General features: G+C 32.3%; 1 protein-coding gene across 1 annotated transcript in view; it reads left to right on the forward strand.

The window, feature by feature from the left end:
- The first annotated feature begins 3,502 nt into the window (after positions 1-3,502).
- Positions 3,503-17,941, forward strand: part of MNAT1 (MNAT1 component of CDK activating kinase) — a 198,333-nt gene continuing 183,894 nt past the window's right edge. The window contains exon 1 of the mRNA XM_031949299.1: positions 3,503-3,593. Coding sequence (XP_031805159.1) covers positions 3,503-3,593 — 91 coding nt within the window. The remainder of the gene's footprint in view (positions 3,594-17,941) is intronic.

Consider the following 17,941-nt stretch of genomic DNA (forward strand, 5'->3'; position numbering starts at 1 on the left):
TGCTTCAGCAAAAAAAAAAAAAAAAAAGTTATTGCACATATTTATAACATCCAAAAATTTAAATTAGATAATATTTAACAATTTGTTTCATGTTAAAAACTATTATGTTATGGCTTAAAAAATTCTTTATCATCAGCTGTCCATCTTTTGTTTTGTATAGTTATTCTCAGATTTGGAGGCTAGGTTACCTTCACCTGCATCCTGAACTTTGTTGCTCTGGGGAGCACATTATGCCATTCTCTCCTCCTTAGGGACTTATTTTCATGTCTTTTCCTTTGTATTTGAAGGTTTTTTTCTCCTGATTATCTATGGAACCTATTATTTTAGAATTGTTAAATTTCACCACCATGTGTCTTGGAGGTTGAATGCTTGGTTTTTTTTCTGGAAGTAGTCTGTAAATTTTTTCAATTGGAATTTCCTTTTCTTTGTACTGAAGTTCTGAGCAGTTCTCTTTTATTATTTTCTTAACTATGGTTTAAATATTTTTGTTCTTAGCTATACCCAGAAAAAGAACTCTGGGAGATGACTAAAAACCATTACATTGAATTCCCAATCCCTATAGTTATGCACACCTGCATTTTTGATTTCCTTCACAAGCTAATTGTACAATAATTCAGAGTCTGATTCTTTTTGTACAGCAAAATAATGTTTTGGTCATGTATACTTATTGTGTATCTAAGTTATATTTTAATATATTTTAACATCTACTGGTCATCCTGACATTTAGGGGAGGGGGTGGGGGGGTAAGAGGTGAAGGGTTGGAACAAGAGGTTTGGCGGTTGTTAATGCTGTAAAGTTACCTATGTATATATCCTGTAAATAAAAGGCTATTAAATAAAAAAAAAAAAGAAAAGAAAAAAAAAATAGAAATACTACATATGTAAAAAAAAAATAAATAAATAAATATTTTTGTTCTGTTGTGTGGTCTTCATTTTTTCATTGAGTTTAGTATGTTTTGTTTGCATTGTGAATATATTTTCTTTTAATAGTTCTGTTTTTACTTTTTTGTACTATCACTTCCAATGTATTGTTTTCTCTTTTGTTTTTTGATGAAGTTTGCCATTGAATATTCTAATTTTCCATTCTGTTTATATTATTTTTATTGGGAAGGACATACATTCTACTTTCAAAATTCTCATTGTTTAAAAAATCACTCAAGAATAGCTTGTTGTGTTTCCACATTCTCTTCAATTTCCACAGAAGCCTCTATTCTCTAAAAGTATTGAAGCTTTTTCTTTTATCTTGCAGTGTTTTTTTTGTAGATGCCTGAACTTGTTTATTCTAGAGTTCATTTTCCTTTTGCTATTACTATTTTACTATTACTATTTTATAAATGTTGACTTATCTGTTCATGTTCAAATTTGATTTTTTTGAATTTTCTTCCTGAAATATTTGATACTTTCAGATTCTTCCTCCTCTTCCTTTCCCCTTTTTTCTTATTACTTCTAGACCTACTCTACTCTTTGGTTTCCTTGAGGGCTGGATCTTGATGTCTCAGCCTCTTTCCATACTGGGCAATTCACAATTCACCACATTAAATCTCTGCTCCATTGACTCTTGGGTGGTAAAATCTAGTTGCTCAGGCTGAATGCTCCTGCTGAATGCTCCTGCTGAGGCTTGGTGGAGTACATAACAGGTGTTCTGTCCTGGTAACCTTCCCACTCCCTCTGTTCTTTAATTCTCAGGCCTTGCACCTGGCTCTGGCGATTTAGCACTTTGCAGGTCTGATATTACTGGGTTGCAACCCTTTGCAGGTTTTTGCTTCTGAAGGGCAATGGTTAAGCTGGGTTTAAAGGCTGCAGCAAACACCTGCAGTTTTGAGCCACGGTTTCCATAACACTGAAAGGAGGGAAGGGAGAAGGTGATACAGAGGTAGATTTTGACATGAAGTGTATTGTATCCTTGGATCAAAGCTAGTGCAGCTTTGATGCCAGTAGTATGGGAAGAGGAGACCTACTAAATAAGTTTAGTGTCAGTAGACATCAATTCCTGTGTTGTTGTTGTCTTAATTTTTTTGGATTCTGGCCATCCTAGACTATGGAAAAAAAATTGAAGTTGCTTTATCTTTGTCAATAATTTTTGCTTTGAAGAGGTTTGAAGGGTCTTGGAGTTGGAAAAAATGTGTAGTCTATCATCTTGTTGACCTAAAAGTCAGCCCATAGCTTTTCAATGATGTTTAAAGGGAATGGGTTCCCAGACAACCATGCTTGTCTCTGTCTCTTGAGTACATTTCTTTATTTTCATAGTAAAAGATTATGTTACAGTGTTCTTTCTCCTTTTAGAAATTTTTGTAAATCTGGAACAGTTCTGTTTCTCAGTATATATTTGTCAGTGTTCTTCATTTTCTCGGTGAGGACAACACTAAAATTTTTTTAGTGGTTGTTTTATAATCTGAGGAAGATTTCCAGATATTATAGGCTTAATTAGACCTCTTCTGATAATGGTTTTGGTGTACTCTTGTGTAAAAAAGAAGTATATTTTGTTAATAAAAATTACTTTTTGACAATTATCAGTATTCTGATCTCTGCCTTGTTTAATGCAAAATACTTTTTCTTTATAATAATGCATCAGCAGCTTAAAAAAAAAACTGGTCCAATGTTTTTCAAACATTATGAAGTTAAACTGTATTGTAGAAGAAATCAATAACAGCCCAATAGTTTCCAGGTTCCTTTGAAGGTCTTTGCTTGTTTTCTAAAGATTAATTAGGCTTAGCCATTGATTTCTTCCCTATTTTATACTGATTCTCACTAGAATTTCCTTGAATTAGCATTTAAAAACTTTTGAGAATAAATTCATATTTTTCCAGTTTATAAGTCTTTTATCAGTAAAAGGAATTTTTAAGAAGGCAATGAGTTTAGTTTTTATCATAAAATGTCAGTTGAATTTAGCAACTATTTATTAAGTACCTAAGCTATTTACTGTTAGACACTGGGGCTTCTAAGACAAAAGAATCTTTGCTCTTAAGGGGTTATCATTGTATGCAGACTGATAAGTAAAGACTAATTTTGGAGGGAAAGAGAACTAACTACTTACTGAAAGGATCATAAAAAGTTTTAGGTCATTAAGATGATCACTTGTGAGAGCTGTTTACCACATATAGTATGGGGGTGTTATGTGATTATGTAATTTGTTATTTGTTATATATTAAATGTCATGTGATTGTTATTTTGGGCTATGTCTGTATAGAAGCACTGAATTCCAAATATACTGGGATTCCTGGATTCTCCACATATAGTTGGAGAGCTGGGGTTTGAACCCCAAAATATATTAGGGGTTTGGGCTGGTACCACAAGATGTTTCCAAAAAATTTGTAGGATTAGATTATCTCTAAATCAGGAGGCAAAGATTTTATTATGTTGCTGACAGTAGACTATTTTTCAAAAAGGGGAGTTTAGCAATTAATAAGGAGAAAGACAAGAACTAAGTTCCCAAGTGGAACTTGCCATTAACAAGGAGAAAGACACCATTAAGGCAATGTAAATCCTAATGAACTAGGCTTAACATGGGGAAAGATCATAAGGCAAGAAAAATTCCTAGAGAATTTGCTGCCATACAGCAGGCAGTTCCTAATGAACCTGTCATAGTGACACTTAGTAAGTGGATTAACTCTAAAAGGAGTTAATGAAAAAGTAGCTTCATTAGTAATTCAGTTCCTCTCCTGTCAACTCCTTCTCCCTGTGACCTATCCAGCTACCAAAGACTTGAGTCTTTGAGACATCTCATTCCATTTTGCTCCCATCTTTCTCTAAGGGAAATTTTAATTTCTGTCAGGAGGGCAAGGAGGAAATTGGGACCAATTTGGTATCTCTATTCTCCTTAGAGAGAAAGGGTCTACTATGTTAGAATTATATTTATTCCCTTAAGTAGTTTTAATCCAGGCAATGTGATTTTCAGGTTCAATTTAACTTGTGCTGTGTTCCATTAATAAGGAAAGCAAGCAAGGCTTGAACTCTTTTCTATAAAGTACCAGTTGAACAACATAGTGAATAGCATACAAATGCATTTATCTAATAGATATATATGGTTAAGTATTCAAGTAGATACAGAAGGTAGATGTAACCTTGGTTGTAATGGGATAATGAACATAAGATTTTTGCCAGGTGAGAAAAATTCTTGAAAATCATTGATTTTGAGGAAGGAAGGATGGAAAAAGAGAGAGAGAAAAAAAAAGGGAGGGAGGAGAGGGAGAGAGAAAGAGAAAAAGGGAGGAAAAAGAGGGAAGGAGGGAGAGAGGAAAAGAAAAGTGAGGGAGGAAGAGAATGAGGGAAGAGAGAGAGAGAAAAGACAGAGAGATAAATGGGGAAAAATACATTAATCACAACATGAATATGAAATGAAATAAACCTACCCATAAAACAGAAGTGAATAGCAGAGTGCATTAAAACCCAGAAATCTATCATAGAATGTTTACAAGAAACACATTTGAAGCAGAGGCATATACACAAAAGTAAAAGTGAAGGTCTGGAGCAGACTCTATTATACTGAGGTAAAAAAAAAAAGTAGGAGTAGCAATCATGATCTCAGACAGATTAAAATCAAAAATAGATGTGATTAAAAGAGATAAGCAAAGAAATTATATCTTGCATAAAAGTACCATAGACAATGGAGTAATATCAGGGCTAAACACATGTACCAAATGATATAGCATGAAAATTCATTTTTTTTTTTGGAGGGGGGGTGGTTAATAGATTTTTATTTTTCCAAATATGTGCAAAGATAGTTTTCAACATCCACATTTGCAAAACATAATGTTCCAAATTTTTCTTCCTCATCTCCCTCCAGCCCACCAAGACAGCAAGCAATCCAATATAGATTAAAGATAGCATGAACATTGTTAAAGGAAAAGTTAAACGATTTATAGGAGGAAATAATTCAAACTATAATAGGAGACTTCAACTTTTCCCTCTTAGAAATAGGTAAATCTAAGCACAAAATAGCCAAGAAAGATGTTAAAGAGATGAATAGAATTTTAGAAAAGTTAGATATGATAGATCTTTGGAGAAAATTGAATGAGAATAGAAAATAATTTATCTTTTTTCCCCCAGTGGTACATGGCCCCTATACAAAAAATTGACTATGCATTAAGACATTAAAAACCTCACAACCAAATGCAGAAAACAGCAATATTAAATGCATCCTTTTCAGTTCACAATGCAATAACATTATATTCAATAAAGGGCAGTGAAAAGATAGATTAAAAATTAAAAGAATGAATGAGTTAAATAACAAATCATAGAAGCAGTGAATAATTTCACTAAAGAGAATGACAACAGTGAGACAACTTATCAAAATTCTTGATACAGCCAAAACAGTAGAGGAAAATTTATATCTCTAAATACTTACATAATAAAATAAAGTGCAAACCAATGAATTGAGCATGCAACTAAAAAAACTAGAAAAAGAACAAATGAAAAATCTCCAATTAACACCAAATTGGAAATCTTAAAAAATCAATGGAGAGATTAATAAAATTGAAAAGAAGAAAATCATTGAACTAATAAATAAAACTTGGAACTAGTTTTATGGAAACAAAACAAAAAAATAGACTATTGATTAATTTGATTTAAAAAAGGAAAAAAGAAAACCAAAGTACCAATATCAAAACTGAAAAGGGTGAACTTAACCACTAGTGGAAAGGAAATTCAAGTAATTATTTGAAGTTATTTTGTTCAATTATATGGCAATAAAACTGCCAGTTAAGTGAAATTAATGAATATGTACAAACATTTACAAAAATATTTATAAAAATAGAAATTGTCCAAAAGAGGGAATAGAATACCCTATCTTAGAAAAAGAGATTGAATAAGTCATCAGTGAGCTCCCTTAAAAAAAAAAAAAAAATTCAGGACCAGATGAATTTATACGTGAATTCTACCTAACATTCAAAGAACAATTTATTCTAATACTATATAAACTGTTTGGAAAATAGGTGAAGAAGGATTCCTACCAAATTAACTTTTTTTTTTCTTTTTTGACACAAATATGGTGTTGATACCTAAACCAGGAAGAGCTGAAACAGAAAGAAAACTAGGTCATTTACCTGGAGGAATATTTATGCAAAAGTTTTAAATAAGATACTAGCAAGGAGATTATAGCAATATATCATAAAGATCATATAATGATCATGATGAGGGAAGATTTATACCAGGAATACAGGATTGGTTCAGAATTAAGACAACTTTCAGCATAATTGACCAGATCAATAACAAAACAACAATAAAAAAAAAAATCATGTGTTTAGCTCTCTAGAGGGTAGAAAAAGCTTTTGACAAAATACAACTCTTATTCCTATGGGGGGAAAAAAACACTAGAAAGCATACGAATAAATGGACTTTTCTTAAAATGAGAATTAGTATTTATCTAAAACCATAATCATTTCTATCTATAATGAGAATAAGCTAAACACCTTCCAATAAAGTCAGGGTAAATCAAGGATGCCTGTTGTCATTACTGTTACTCAGCATTGTACTAGGAATGTTAGCCATAGCATTAAAAAAAGAAAAGGAAATTGAAGGAATTAGAATAGGCTGTAAGAAAACAAAACTATTACTGCAGGTGATGATGGAATATGAAGAGAATCCTAGAGAATCAACTAAAACACTAGTTGAAATAATTAACAACTTTAGCAAAGTTGCAGGATATAAAATAGATCTGCAATAAATCGTCAGCATTTTCATATATTACCAATAAAGTCCATCAGGAAGAGACAGAGAAATTACATTTCAAATACTTCTAGACAATATAAAATACTTGAAAGTCTACCTGCCAAGACAAAACCCAGGAACTATATGAACGCTATTTTAAAACACTATTCACACAAATAAAATCTGAACTGTTGCAAAAAATATTAATTGTTCATAGACAGGCCTAATCCACAAAATAAAAATGATAGTTCTACCTAAATTAATATACTTACTTAGTGCCATAGCAATCCAATTATCAAGAAATTATTTAATAGAGCTAGAAAAATAGTAACAAAATTCATCTGGAAGAATTAAGTCAAGAATATTAAGGAAATTAATGAAAAAAATAAAGGAATATAGCTTATTTGTGCCAGATCTCAAATTGTATTGCAAAATTATAATTGTCCAAATAATCTGATACTGACTAAGAGACAGAGTGATAGGACAGCGGAACAAATAGCACACATTATATAATAGGTAGTAACCATAGTATTTATTTGATAAAGCAAAATTCTGGCTTTAGGGACAAGAATTTGCTGTCTGAAAAAAACTGCTTGGAAAACTAACATAGTTTGGCAGAAAATAAATAGATTAACATCTCATATTGTATACAAAGATAAGATCAGACATAAAGGGTGGTACCATAGGTAAATTAGGGGAGTATAGAATAATTTAATTGTCAGATTTATAGGGAAGGAAAGAATTTATGATGATGTAAAGTGAATAATTTTTATTACATTAAATTGAAAAGTTTTTGCACAAGCAAAATCAATGCAACCAAGATTAGAAGGCAGAAAACTGGGAGTAAAACTTTTTAAAGCAACTTCATCTGATAAAGGCTTTATTTCTCATTTATAGATAACTGTGTTATAGTTATAAGAATACAAGTCATTCCCAATTGATATATAGTCAAAGGATATTTATAAATAAATGTAAATAAATCAAAGCCATCTACAGTCAGCTGAAAAAATGCTCTAAATCACTATTAGAGAAATATAAATGAAAACAACTCTGAGATACTGAGATATCTATCATATTGGCTAATGTAACAACAAAGGAAAATTAACACATGTTGGAATGAATGTAGGAACATTGGAATATAATGTAGGTGGAGTTGTGAATTGATCCAATCATTCTGGAAAGCAATTTGGAACTTTGCCCCAAGTGCTACAAAACTATGCATACTGCTTGATTTAGCAATGCCATTGCTAGGTCTGTATCCCAAAGAAATCAAAGAAAAAGGGAAACAAAAAACCCTTATTTGTAAAAAAATATTCATACCAGTTGTTTTTGTATTGGCAAATAATTGGAAACTGAGGGGATGCCCATCCACTGATAATGGCTTAGCAAATTGTGGTATTTGTATGTGAAAAAATACTATTGTGCTATACGAAATGACAAGTAGGGTGCTTTCAGAAAAACTTGGGAAGATTTTATACAAATTAATCAAAGTGAAGAGGACACTGATGGAAATACATGAATCATAGCATTAGAAAGATATCCCTCATTTCTTCAAGGCTACTTCTAGAATCTATGGGGAGAAGTAGCCAAATCTGGGGACCCCATTAGGCCTTGGATTCAGGAATTAGAATTACATAATCACAGACTTTGAGACTTGGAAAGGAACTCAGTGGCTGTACAATCTAGGGAAGCTCAAAGTAGAAATGAATCCCTCTTGCCTCACATTGACTTAGAAAACCACAAATTAGCCTTATTCTATTTTTATTTATTTTGTTTAAAATGTTCAATTATATTTTAATTGACTTTGCCTTGTAGTAGTGTTTGACAGCTTTGATCTGGTCCAGCCCATTCACCAGAGAAATCTCTATTACATCATATCTGATATGTTTGTGTAGCCTCTTATTTTAAAGTTCAGATGACAGGCAACATACTCGTACTCTATCTTGAGGCAACCCTTAAATAGATAGGAAATTTTTCATGATATTAAGCCTGAATTTGCTTCTTTGAATTTCTAGTCATTGCTCCTTGATCTGTTCTTTGCTGCCAATAAGAATATGTGAAGGAAGATTCGAAATTTCTTCCACATGACATTCCTTCAGATACTTAAAGACATCAATCACATTCTCCTTTAGTTTCCTTTTCTTAGTTAAAAAATATAGAGTTCCTTCAACTTGTCATCATATAAAAGAAAAAAAAAAACACAACAAACCCTTCATTATTATTCTTATTGCTTTCCTGTGTACACTCTAGCTCATCAATCTCCCTTCTTAAATTTTAGAGCCCAGAACTGAATATTGTGATTCAGAGAGATGTAATGAGAACAGAACATAGTGAAACTATCATATCTCTCTTCTCGGAGGCTATGCCCTTCTTAATGTGGTTCAAACTCAAATGACTATTTTTGGCTACCACATTATAGTGGTAACTCAGTTAAGCTTGTAGTCCACTAAAACCTCTAGATCTTTTTTAGACCAATTGCTGTCTGCTTAAGTTCTGACTATGTTATCTTTGTGATGTTGATATCTTTTATATTCATGTGCATGACTTCACGTTTATCCTTATTGGATTTCATCTTAGATTCAGCTGAGTGCTATGTTTGTTTTGCATATTGACACTGAATATTAGCTTTTCCTTTCTGGTTTTGTGTCTTCTGCAAATTTGATGAATGTCATCCAGACCTTTATTTAAGTCATTGATAAAAAATATGAAACAGCACAAAGTTATGTATAAATTTCTGAGCTACTCCTGCCATATTGACATTGAACCATTTATCACTACTTTTTGAATTTGAACCAATTTTAAATCTATCTATTGTCTAATTCACATCTTCTAATCATTTCCATAAGAATATTATGAGATACTTTATGAAAAGCTTTGGTAAAATTTAAGTTTCTGTATTCTAGTATTGGCTTGCCTACTTATTAATTGTATGATTTTTTGCCAAAACAACATTTCTGGATCTTATTAACATGAACGGTTTGGGCTGAGTTGCTGAGAAGTTACTGATCTAGTTTGTTAGAGAAAGTTTCTTAATTAGCATTAATAATTGCTTTTTGCAGCAATAAAATTACAGGTTTGGACCAAAATAATGATGCTGGTACTTGTGAAATCCTTGGGAAATGTGAACTTCATCAAGTTCAGTGAGTTTATCATGGGACTTAAAATATTTTGATAGTATGTTAGGACACAATTCATTATCTAAAAAAAATATTAAAACTTTTAAACAGAGTAGCAAACATATTTTTCTTATAAAAATAAACAGGCAAGTGCATTTAAAAATTTAGAACAGTTTTAATTGTTAGCATGAAGTAAACTCAATGAGATTAACATGAGAAATTTAAAATATTCAGTGATACAATTAAGAATCACACATTTTTCCTTCTGATTATTAACATTCTAGAAAACGATATGAGATTTTGTTTCAATTCTTGAAGAGTATTTTATTTTAAATATGAGCCATACAATGATAGATTAGAAAGACTATTAGTTCAGGAGCCAGAGTACATGGCTTCAAATCCCACTTCTATTGCTTCTTACTTGTATGACCTTGATCAGTCAAGTAGCTCATTTCTTTAAGTCTCAATTTCCTCATCTGTAAAATAATGGTATCTAAAGTCTCTTCCAGCCCCTTGATCCGGGATGCTATGAATTAGTGCTAAGGTAGAAATCATTTTCTTTCTACTGTAGAGATAAATACTTCTGTTAAAAATTGTATTATTTTAGCAGGATCTGGGAGATACAGTAGTACGGTAAAAAAAAAAAAAAAACCAAAAACTGACTCTTTGGAGTCAGAGGATCTAGGTTTTAATTCTGTCTTTGCCACTGCCTTGGATAAGTCATTTAATCTTTTTTGGGCCTCATTTTCCTCATCTATAAAAGGAGGTGATTGTACTGCATGAATGCTACTTACTCTCAGCTCTCAATTTATAATCCTGTGATTCTGAGATGAATTCAGATATTTACAGGGTTTTTCCTTAATTCACTACTGATTAAAAAAAGAAATTGTATGCTGAAGCATTTATCAATGTTTTTTCCAGTTAAAGAATACTAATAAGACAGTATTATTAATGACAACTTTATGATGACAGCAACAAATATGTTATTAGAATGAGAAGCAATAATATAATACATGGTTGTTATTTAGGGTAGTTCTTCCAGCATTTTAGCCCTTCATGGATTAAGAAGATGGAGCTGTTTTACTCCAGCTTTGTTTATATTTGGTTGCTGTTTGAACTTTCCTTCTGATTCAACCCAATCTTTCCTAAAGAGTTTGTCAACTCAGGCAGTTTTAAGCCAACAAACTCTAGCAATAGGTAAGCATTTACTTGCTTTAAATATTTACTATATCTTTTACCATACTTTCAGTGTTTGTCTTTAGATTTATGCAATTTACATTTTTAATTGTCCATCTTGCCAATGAGACATTTTCCAGACAAAGAACTGATTGAATAGTGAAATGCTATCGTGCAGTCCAAATAATTTATATTAGAAGTAGGTCTAGTAGATGTTTCCTGGTTATCAACTTATTGTTCTTTTTAAAACTTTTGCTTCCTCTTTTGATATCTTACACTAGAAATATCCTACTGACTTCTTTTTCTATCTGTTCAAATCTTACTAACAAGATCCAGTTTAAATCAGTTTGTCAGACACCTGCCCTGAATACTCTCCTACCTTTAAATTCTCATAACATTCAGTTTCTGGTTCATTCATTTGGCAATAAATTATAGATTATCTTGTAGTATTTATTGTTGAACTTAACATATTTTTCTTCTATTTTTTATGTTTGTTTAGTTTTATGCTTTGTCTCCCAAAGTTGACTCTTAAGTTCCTTGAAGGTAGAGTTTTATTTTTGACTACTTTTAATATGCATAACACAATACTTTGTATTTGATTTTGATTTTGATACTTAAGCTTGTTTATATTTTAGCTATAATGAATCATTGTCATATCCTCGTACCTCTATCTACTTATTTGTGTTTCTGGGAAAATAAGTAGAAAAAATATTTCTCAAGGACTATAGATACGTTTCGTGAGGAGTTGCTAAGAGGCTCAGTGCATAGAGCACTGGACCTGGAATCAGGAAAATCTGAGTACAAATTTGGTTTTAGACATGTTAGTCTAACTGTGTAATTCTGGGTATACCTCTTAATCTTGCTCACCTCAGATTCCTTATCTGTAAAATGAGTTAGAGAAGGAAATGGCCAGCCACTCTAGTATCTTTGCCAAGAAAGTCCCAAATGGGGTCATGAAGAGTTAGGCACTCCTGAGAAATATACTGAAGAACAGAGCAGTAATGGAGATATATTGTAGAAAGGAGGAGAGGTTTAGGAGATTGTCATCTAAAAAACCCCTCAATTATCTCTTCTTTCTGTGGAAATAACTTGGTTACCTTTCTGTTTAAAATTATTATTTTGATGTATATGTGTCCTTTGTTTTTATTGTGGACCTTCTTGGCACATATAATTAAAAGGAGAAGTCTAAGTCAAGTGACATGGACATGCTAGTCACTTTATTAACATAATTCCGAATTGTTTTCTAGCATTGCTGTAACAATTAATAGTTCCATTAACAATGTATTAATGTATTTAGCTTTCCACACCCCCTCCAGCATTGACTCATCTTTTGCTCTCTTTGCTAGTTTTCTGGGTATGAAATGAAACCTTACAGTTATTTAGATTGCCTTATTTTTATTTATTTATTAGCAAATTAAATCATCCTTTTCCGTGTTAATAGTTTGCAGTTCTTCATTTGAGAAATACTTGCTTATGTATAGACAGGCAACTTTTCTGTTGGGAAATAACTTTTGATATCATGTTTTTAAATTGTGTATATTGATATCAGATCCTTATCAGGGATATTTGAACTTCAAAATTTTCTATAATCAAAATTATCTATTTTATCTTTTGTGATTACTAGAATGACTTTCAATTGAAACCTTATTAAGAAATGTTTGTTGAATGGTTAGCCCATAATGCTGCAATTTATTGTACTTTGTGTTAATTGAGGCATAATTATCAAATGCTAATGTGATGTTGTTCTTCAGTAGTTTTGCTCCTGGTACTTGGTATTGAGGATATTGGTAAAAAAAAATTACCTGGAAATGGTATGTCTTTTTGTGAAATGTTTATAGAAGTTTTTATTCTGAAGGTTACATAAATATATTGAGTCTAGTACTATGTCATTGGAAGATACAAAAAAGAATCATGTATTTGTATTGGCTTTGCAAAATATAATATTAATAAAGAGTTGTTTTTAGAATCAAGAAGACCTCTGCTGATATATGTAGTTCTGTACTCTTTAGTGCTCTAGGGCTAGGCAACTCACTAAGCACATAAGTATAAGTTGCAGATAAGGGGCTGACTTGAATTGTTAGATTTTATTCGACTGGGGGTTTATACTCTGTTGCTGTTATATACATATATATATGGAAAGTGCAGGACTACACTGGAAATATTGATGTCTGTCTAGTGAAGAGTGCTAATCATGTTCCTTTTCTAGTTGTTAAAGCTGTATAACTTATTATTTTTTTTTTTTTTGGCCTATACCTGTATCTTTTTATTTCTGAATTCTTAGAGTCATCAAGGTGATGCAGTAGATAGATGTTGGGTATGGAGCCAGGGAGACCTGAGTTTAAATCTTAGTAATTGTGTGGTTCTAGGCAAGTCATTTAAATTCAGAGGTTTGCTTCAGTTTTCTCAAGTATAGAATAGAGATACTAAGCACTCATCTCTTACGGTTGTTGGGGGGAATAAAATATAATAATATTTATAAACTGCTTTAGAAACCCTAATAATGTGCTCTATAAATGCTAGCTATTTTTAATGGAATAGTTAGAAATCAATTCCTATCTCTGCTTACAATTCATTAACATGTCTTTTTTTTCATATCCCTGCCAAAATTGTATTTTATTTTTTTATTTTTTTGGTTAATTTTTGCCAGCTTGAGATGTAGTAGAACTTTTGAGTTGTTTTAATTTTAATTTCTTAATTTTTTTGAAGGATTTAAAAAAAAGTTCTTTGGAGAATGGCCTTTGATCATTTATTTATTGGGTAATTGCTCTTAACCTAAAAGAAAAATAAAATGGGGGGGGGGGGAACAGATGAAGAATAAGTTCTTAGGGAAAGGGAAAAAAAATGTAGCTGAGGGTACGAAGTGATAAATTTTACCTACAAATGGACTCCTTGAAAACTTGAATAAGTCAAGGAGAAATCAATGACATTGTGAAAAAGAAATATTAGAACAAAATTAAAAGATTCAAAAAGTTGTGGTTCTTTTTGCATTGCTTCTTTTAGGTTTTGTTATTCTTGTGAATAATCTGCTTTTTTTGAGGTCTCTGCTTATTGTTGATATGGTATTATGGGTGGTGTTTTCTTTTATTAATCTTTACAGTTTTAGTTCTTGAATTGGAATTTTTTTTTCCTTCTCAAGGCCAGCTTTTTTTCTCTGATGCATTTTTGGAAGGGATAATTGACTCTGCTTTTTTATTAGTTTTATGTTGGGTTCACTAACTTTTTTTTTCCCCTAAGGCAATTGGGGTTAAGTGACTTTCCTAGGGTCACACAGCCAGGAAATGCTAAATGTCTGAGTCCAGATTTGAACTTGGGTCCTTCTGACTTCAGGGCTGGTGCTCTATCCACTGTGCCACCTAGCTGCCCCGGTTCACTAACTTTTTGCACCAAACTCCCTCTCACTGAGTTAGTCCTCTTTGGATTTTTGAGGACCATTTCTGATTTGTTAGGGCAGAGTATTAGAGCCCTCAGAATCTGAATTGTCTATATTTAAATTCATTATAGACATATTGAACTGGTTACCTTCTGTTGCCACTACCCTGAAAAGTCCACTTTTTTTTTCATGGATATCCTTTCCTTTTATTTCCTCTGGAAACTGACAGACTTGTAGGGGGTCTTTTTTTTTTTAGTTGTGATAGTACTCACATTACTTGAGTGGGCCTCTTTTTTTTTGTCCATGGCCTGCAGTCTGACCTTTTGGATTGTTTTGGGGTAGAATTCAACTTGCAAAGTTTAGATTTCTTGATCAGTGTTACATGTTGAGTACTTCAGGATTGTGTTTTTCTTTAATTTGTTTATGATATAATCTTTACATTTGTTATATACCTTTTGGACCATCTTATAGTTTATGATTTGAGATGTTGTTCTAAACTCAATTACCTCCAAAATCCTTTGCAATTTTCCCAGAATTTTTTTGTTGAGTAATGAGTCCTTATCTAAGTAATTGAGGTCCTTGGGTTTATCGAACACTATGTGAATATATTCATTTGTTCTTGAGATTTACATAACAAATTTTCTCCATTCATCAACTTTTCTATTAGCCAGAGCCCAAAAGGTTTTTTTGGTGATTAATGCATTATAGTAGAGTTTCAGATTTGGTACTGCTAGGCCCTCATTTTTTCTTTTTTTAGCTCTTTTACCCTAGCTCTTTTACCTCTTGATTAATTTTATTGTTTTCTCCTCATAATTCTTTTCTTTTTCTTTGATCTTTGTGATACAAATATAATAGTGGTGTTGTGGGGTCAAAGGGTATGGCTAGTTTTATACCCTTTGACTATAGTTTCAAATTGTTTTCCAGAATGGTTGGACCAGTTTGATTGTGAGAATTTCAAAATGTTTACTCTACCTTTTGATTGTATTTTGTTGTTGTTGACAGTTTTAAATTTATTTTTTTAGATAATGAAAATCTGCTTTCTCTCTATTCCAAATGCCCTCCCCCACTTTGAAAATGAAAGAAAAGCAAAACCCTTGTAACACAAGTAGATAATCAAAACAAATTGCTGCATCATGTGTAAAAATAGTCTTAATCTGCACTCTTAATTTTATTACTTCTTATGTTTTGTCATGAGTTCTCTACAATAATAGTTTGTCATTGCATTGATCAGAGTTCTTCAAGTCTTTCAAATTTGTTTCTTTTTGGTATTGTTATAACTATATATAAGGTTTTCTGCTTCTCTTCATTTTTCTTTGCATCAATTCATACATGTATTCCTGGGTTACTCTGAAATTGTCCTCTTTTATGACCCTCTGAAACCCGAAGACATACATAGCTAAATACTTACTTCTGTGCTTGCTTCTCACAGGATGTATGGCCTAGGTCCCTCATTTTGGACTTTTACTTGGGTGCAGGTCCCCTTTTCAGCCCTAAATGATCTGTGAGCTATGATTCTAGACTGGGTAGTGAACAATATACAACTTCCAGTTGGCTCTTATTCCTGCTCTTTTCAAGGTCCCAGGCTCCTTTTTGTAGGTTTCAGACTTTTTATTACTCTGGTGCTCAGCCATTTCTTTAATCCCTCAGGTGGAAGTCTTTATTTAACATCTTCCTGACTGGATCTTTTCCACAGTCACAGCAAATCTCACTGTCTTCTTTTTCTTGGGTGGGGGGGGGGGGGGGAGGGGGGGGAAAAGTTACTCTGATTTTTTTTTTTTCATGGATTTTTTATTCAAGACTCAATCTGGTACATTTTCTAATTATTTATGGAGAAATTACAGGGAAGAGCTTGGCTATACTTCTTCCTACTGCTCTACCATTTGAACTAGTTTACCCATTGGTATATCTTGAAAGCATAGGAGTATATTCTTTGCTTTCCCATAATTTTTTTTTTGGATGACAATAAATTTTATTTAGTTTTTTCCCCTAACTCTGAATTAGAGTAAATATGCTTTGGAAAGAACTAAATAAGGCATAGATCCCAAAGAACAGAAACTCTCTGGCACATTTCATGCATTATGGTGGAAAGATCAGAATCAACCAGTATCTATGAATGATAGAATCATTAAGTTTCTGCTAAGTAATAAACATTTAAAAATCTGGTAAAATTTTGCTGGGTTATATAGGTGACAGGAGAACTGGAAAAATAAAAATGATTTTCTTGTTTGATTGGGAGTCATTATCCCAAGATTCTAGTCTTGTTTTTAATCATTGAATAACTATTTGACTTAGGGAAAGCCATTTATTCTCCTTGAATATCAAGGTTTTCTCACTGCTGAGATAAGGTTAGACTTGACTTCTAGCATCCTTTCTGCCTCTTATGTTTTAAAATTCACTGACATCTCATTTGTCATATAATTGTTTCTTTTATATAATAGTTTATAATCTTTATTGCAGTCATGTATTTCTATGTATATTCTGAAATTTTCTTGTACTATTGGAAGTGTTTCACTGTAATATTTCCTAAACTTATTTAAAAGCATTTTAAAAAATCACCTATCTCCAGTACACATCCCTACTATATAGAGAGTCTTGATTCATAATGTACATTAGGGAAAAGAATTATTTTCACTGATAGCTTTCATTTTATTTACTTATTTTATTTACTAATTGCTTTTATATTTACAACTCTATTAACTGTACATTCTGTTCTTGTACTATCAAAATGTTCAGTGAAAATGCAACATTGAATTATATATGCCCATTATCTAAGGGAACATAGTCTTGGTGGAAAGATGGGAATGAGTAGATTGTAGTAAGTGTAACAGCCATTAAGGTTCTTATGTAATAGTGGTACATCCCTTTCTGCAGAATACCACAAGTTTAATTTAGGACTGATTTATCTCACAGTAAATTTAAAGGTGAATCAGCAAGCATTGATTAAGTGCTTATTTACAGATACTATGCTGACTGCTAGAAATACAAAAAAGGCAAAAAACAGCTTTGTGCTCAAAAAATTTACATCATAATGGCAATAATCAACATGTAGTTAACTATGTACATACAAAATAAATATAGAGTAGATGAACAGTTGTCTCAGAGCAAAAATCTTGCAGATAGGGGTCAAAAAATTCTTTTGTAGAAGGTAGGATTTCAGCAGTCTTGGAGGAAGCCAGGGAATCCAAAAAGTGAAGATGAAAAATCAAAGCATTCTAGGCATGGGGCTTGGCAGGGAAATGGTGTGTTATTTTTAAGAAACAGTAAGCATGCTGATATAATTAGGTCATAGATTATGTGGAATGGAAAGAGGCAGAGTTAAGATGGCGGAGTAGAGAAGCAGCAGATCTTTCCCAAATTCTCCTCCAAACAACTCTTAAAATAATGTCTCAAATAGAATTATGGAGCATCAGAACCAACACAAGGTTCTGGAAAAAAAATTTTCCAGCTTAAGACAATTTAGGAGGTTGGCAGTAAAAGTCTGTCTTACCAGAGTGGTGGTGGCAGGCCACACCTAGGAGAAGATAGATTGCAGCAGTTTTTGGAGCTGTCAGTCCACAAAAGGCACAGGGGTTGGGCAAAAAGCACACTAGTTGAAAGGAGATTGCAGGCACTTTGCTGCCACTGGGGTCAGAATC

This window comes from Sarcophilus harrisii, chromosome 2 (assembly GCF_902635505.1).
Source record: "Sarcophilus harrisii chromosome 2, mSarHar1.11, whole genome shotgun sequence".
Lineage (NCBI taxonomy): Eukaryota > Metazoa > Chordata > Mammalia > Dasyuromorphia > Dasyuridae > Sarcophilus > Sarcophilus harrisii.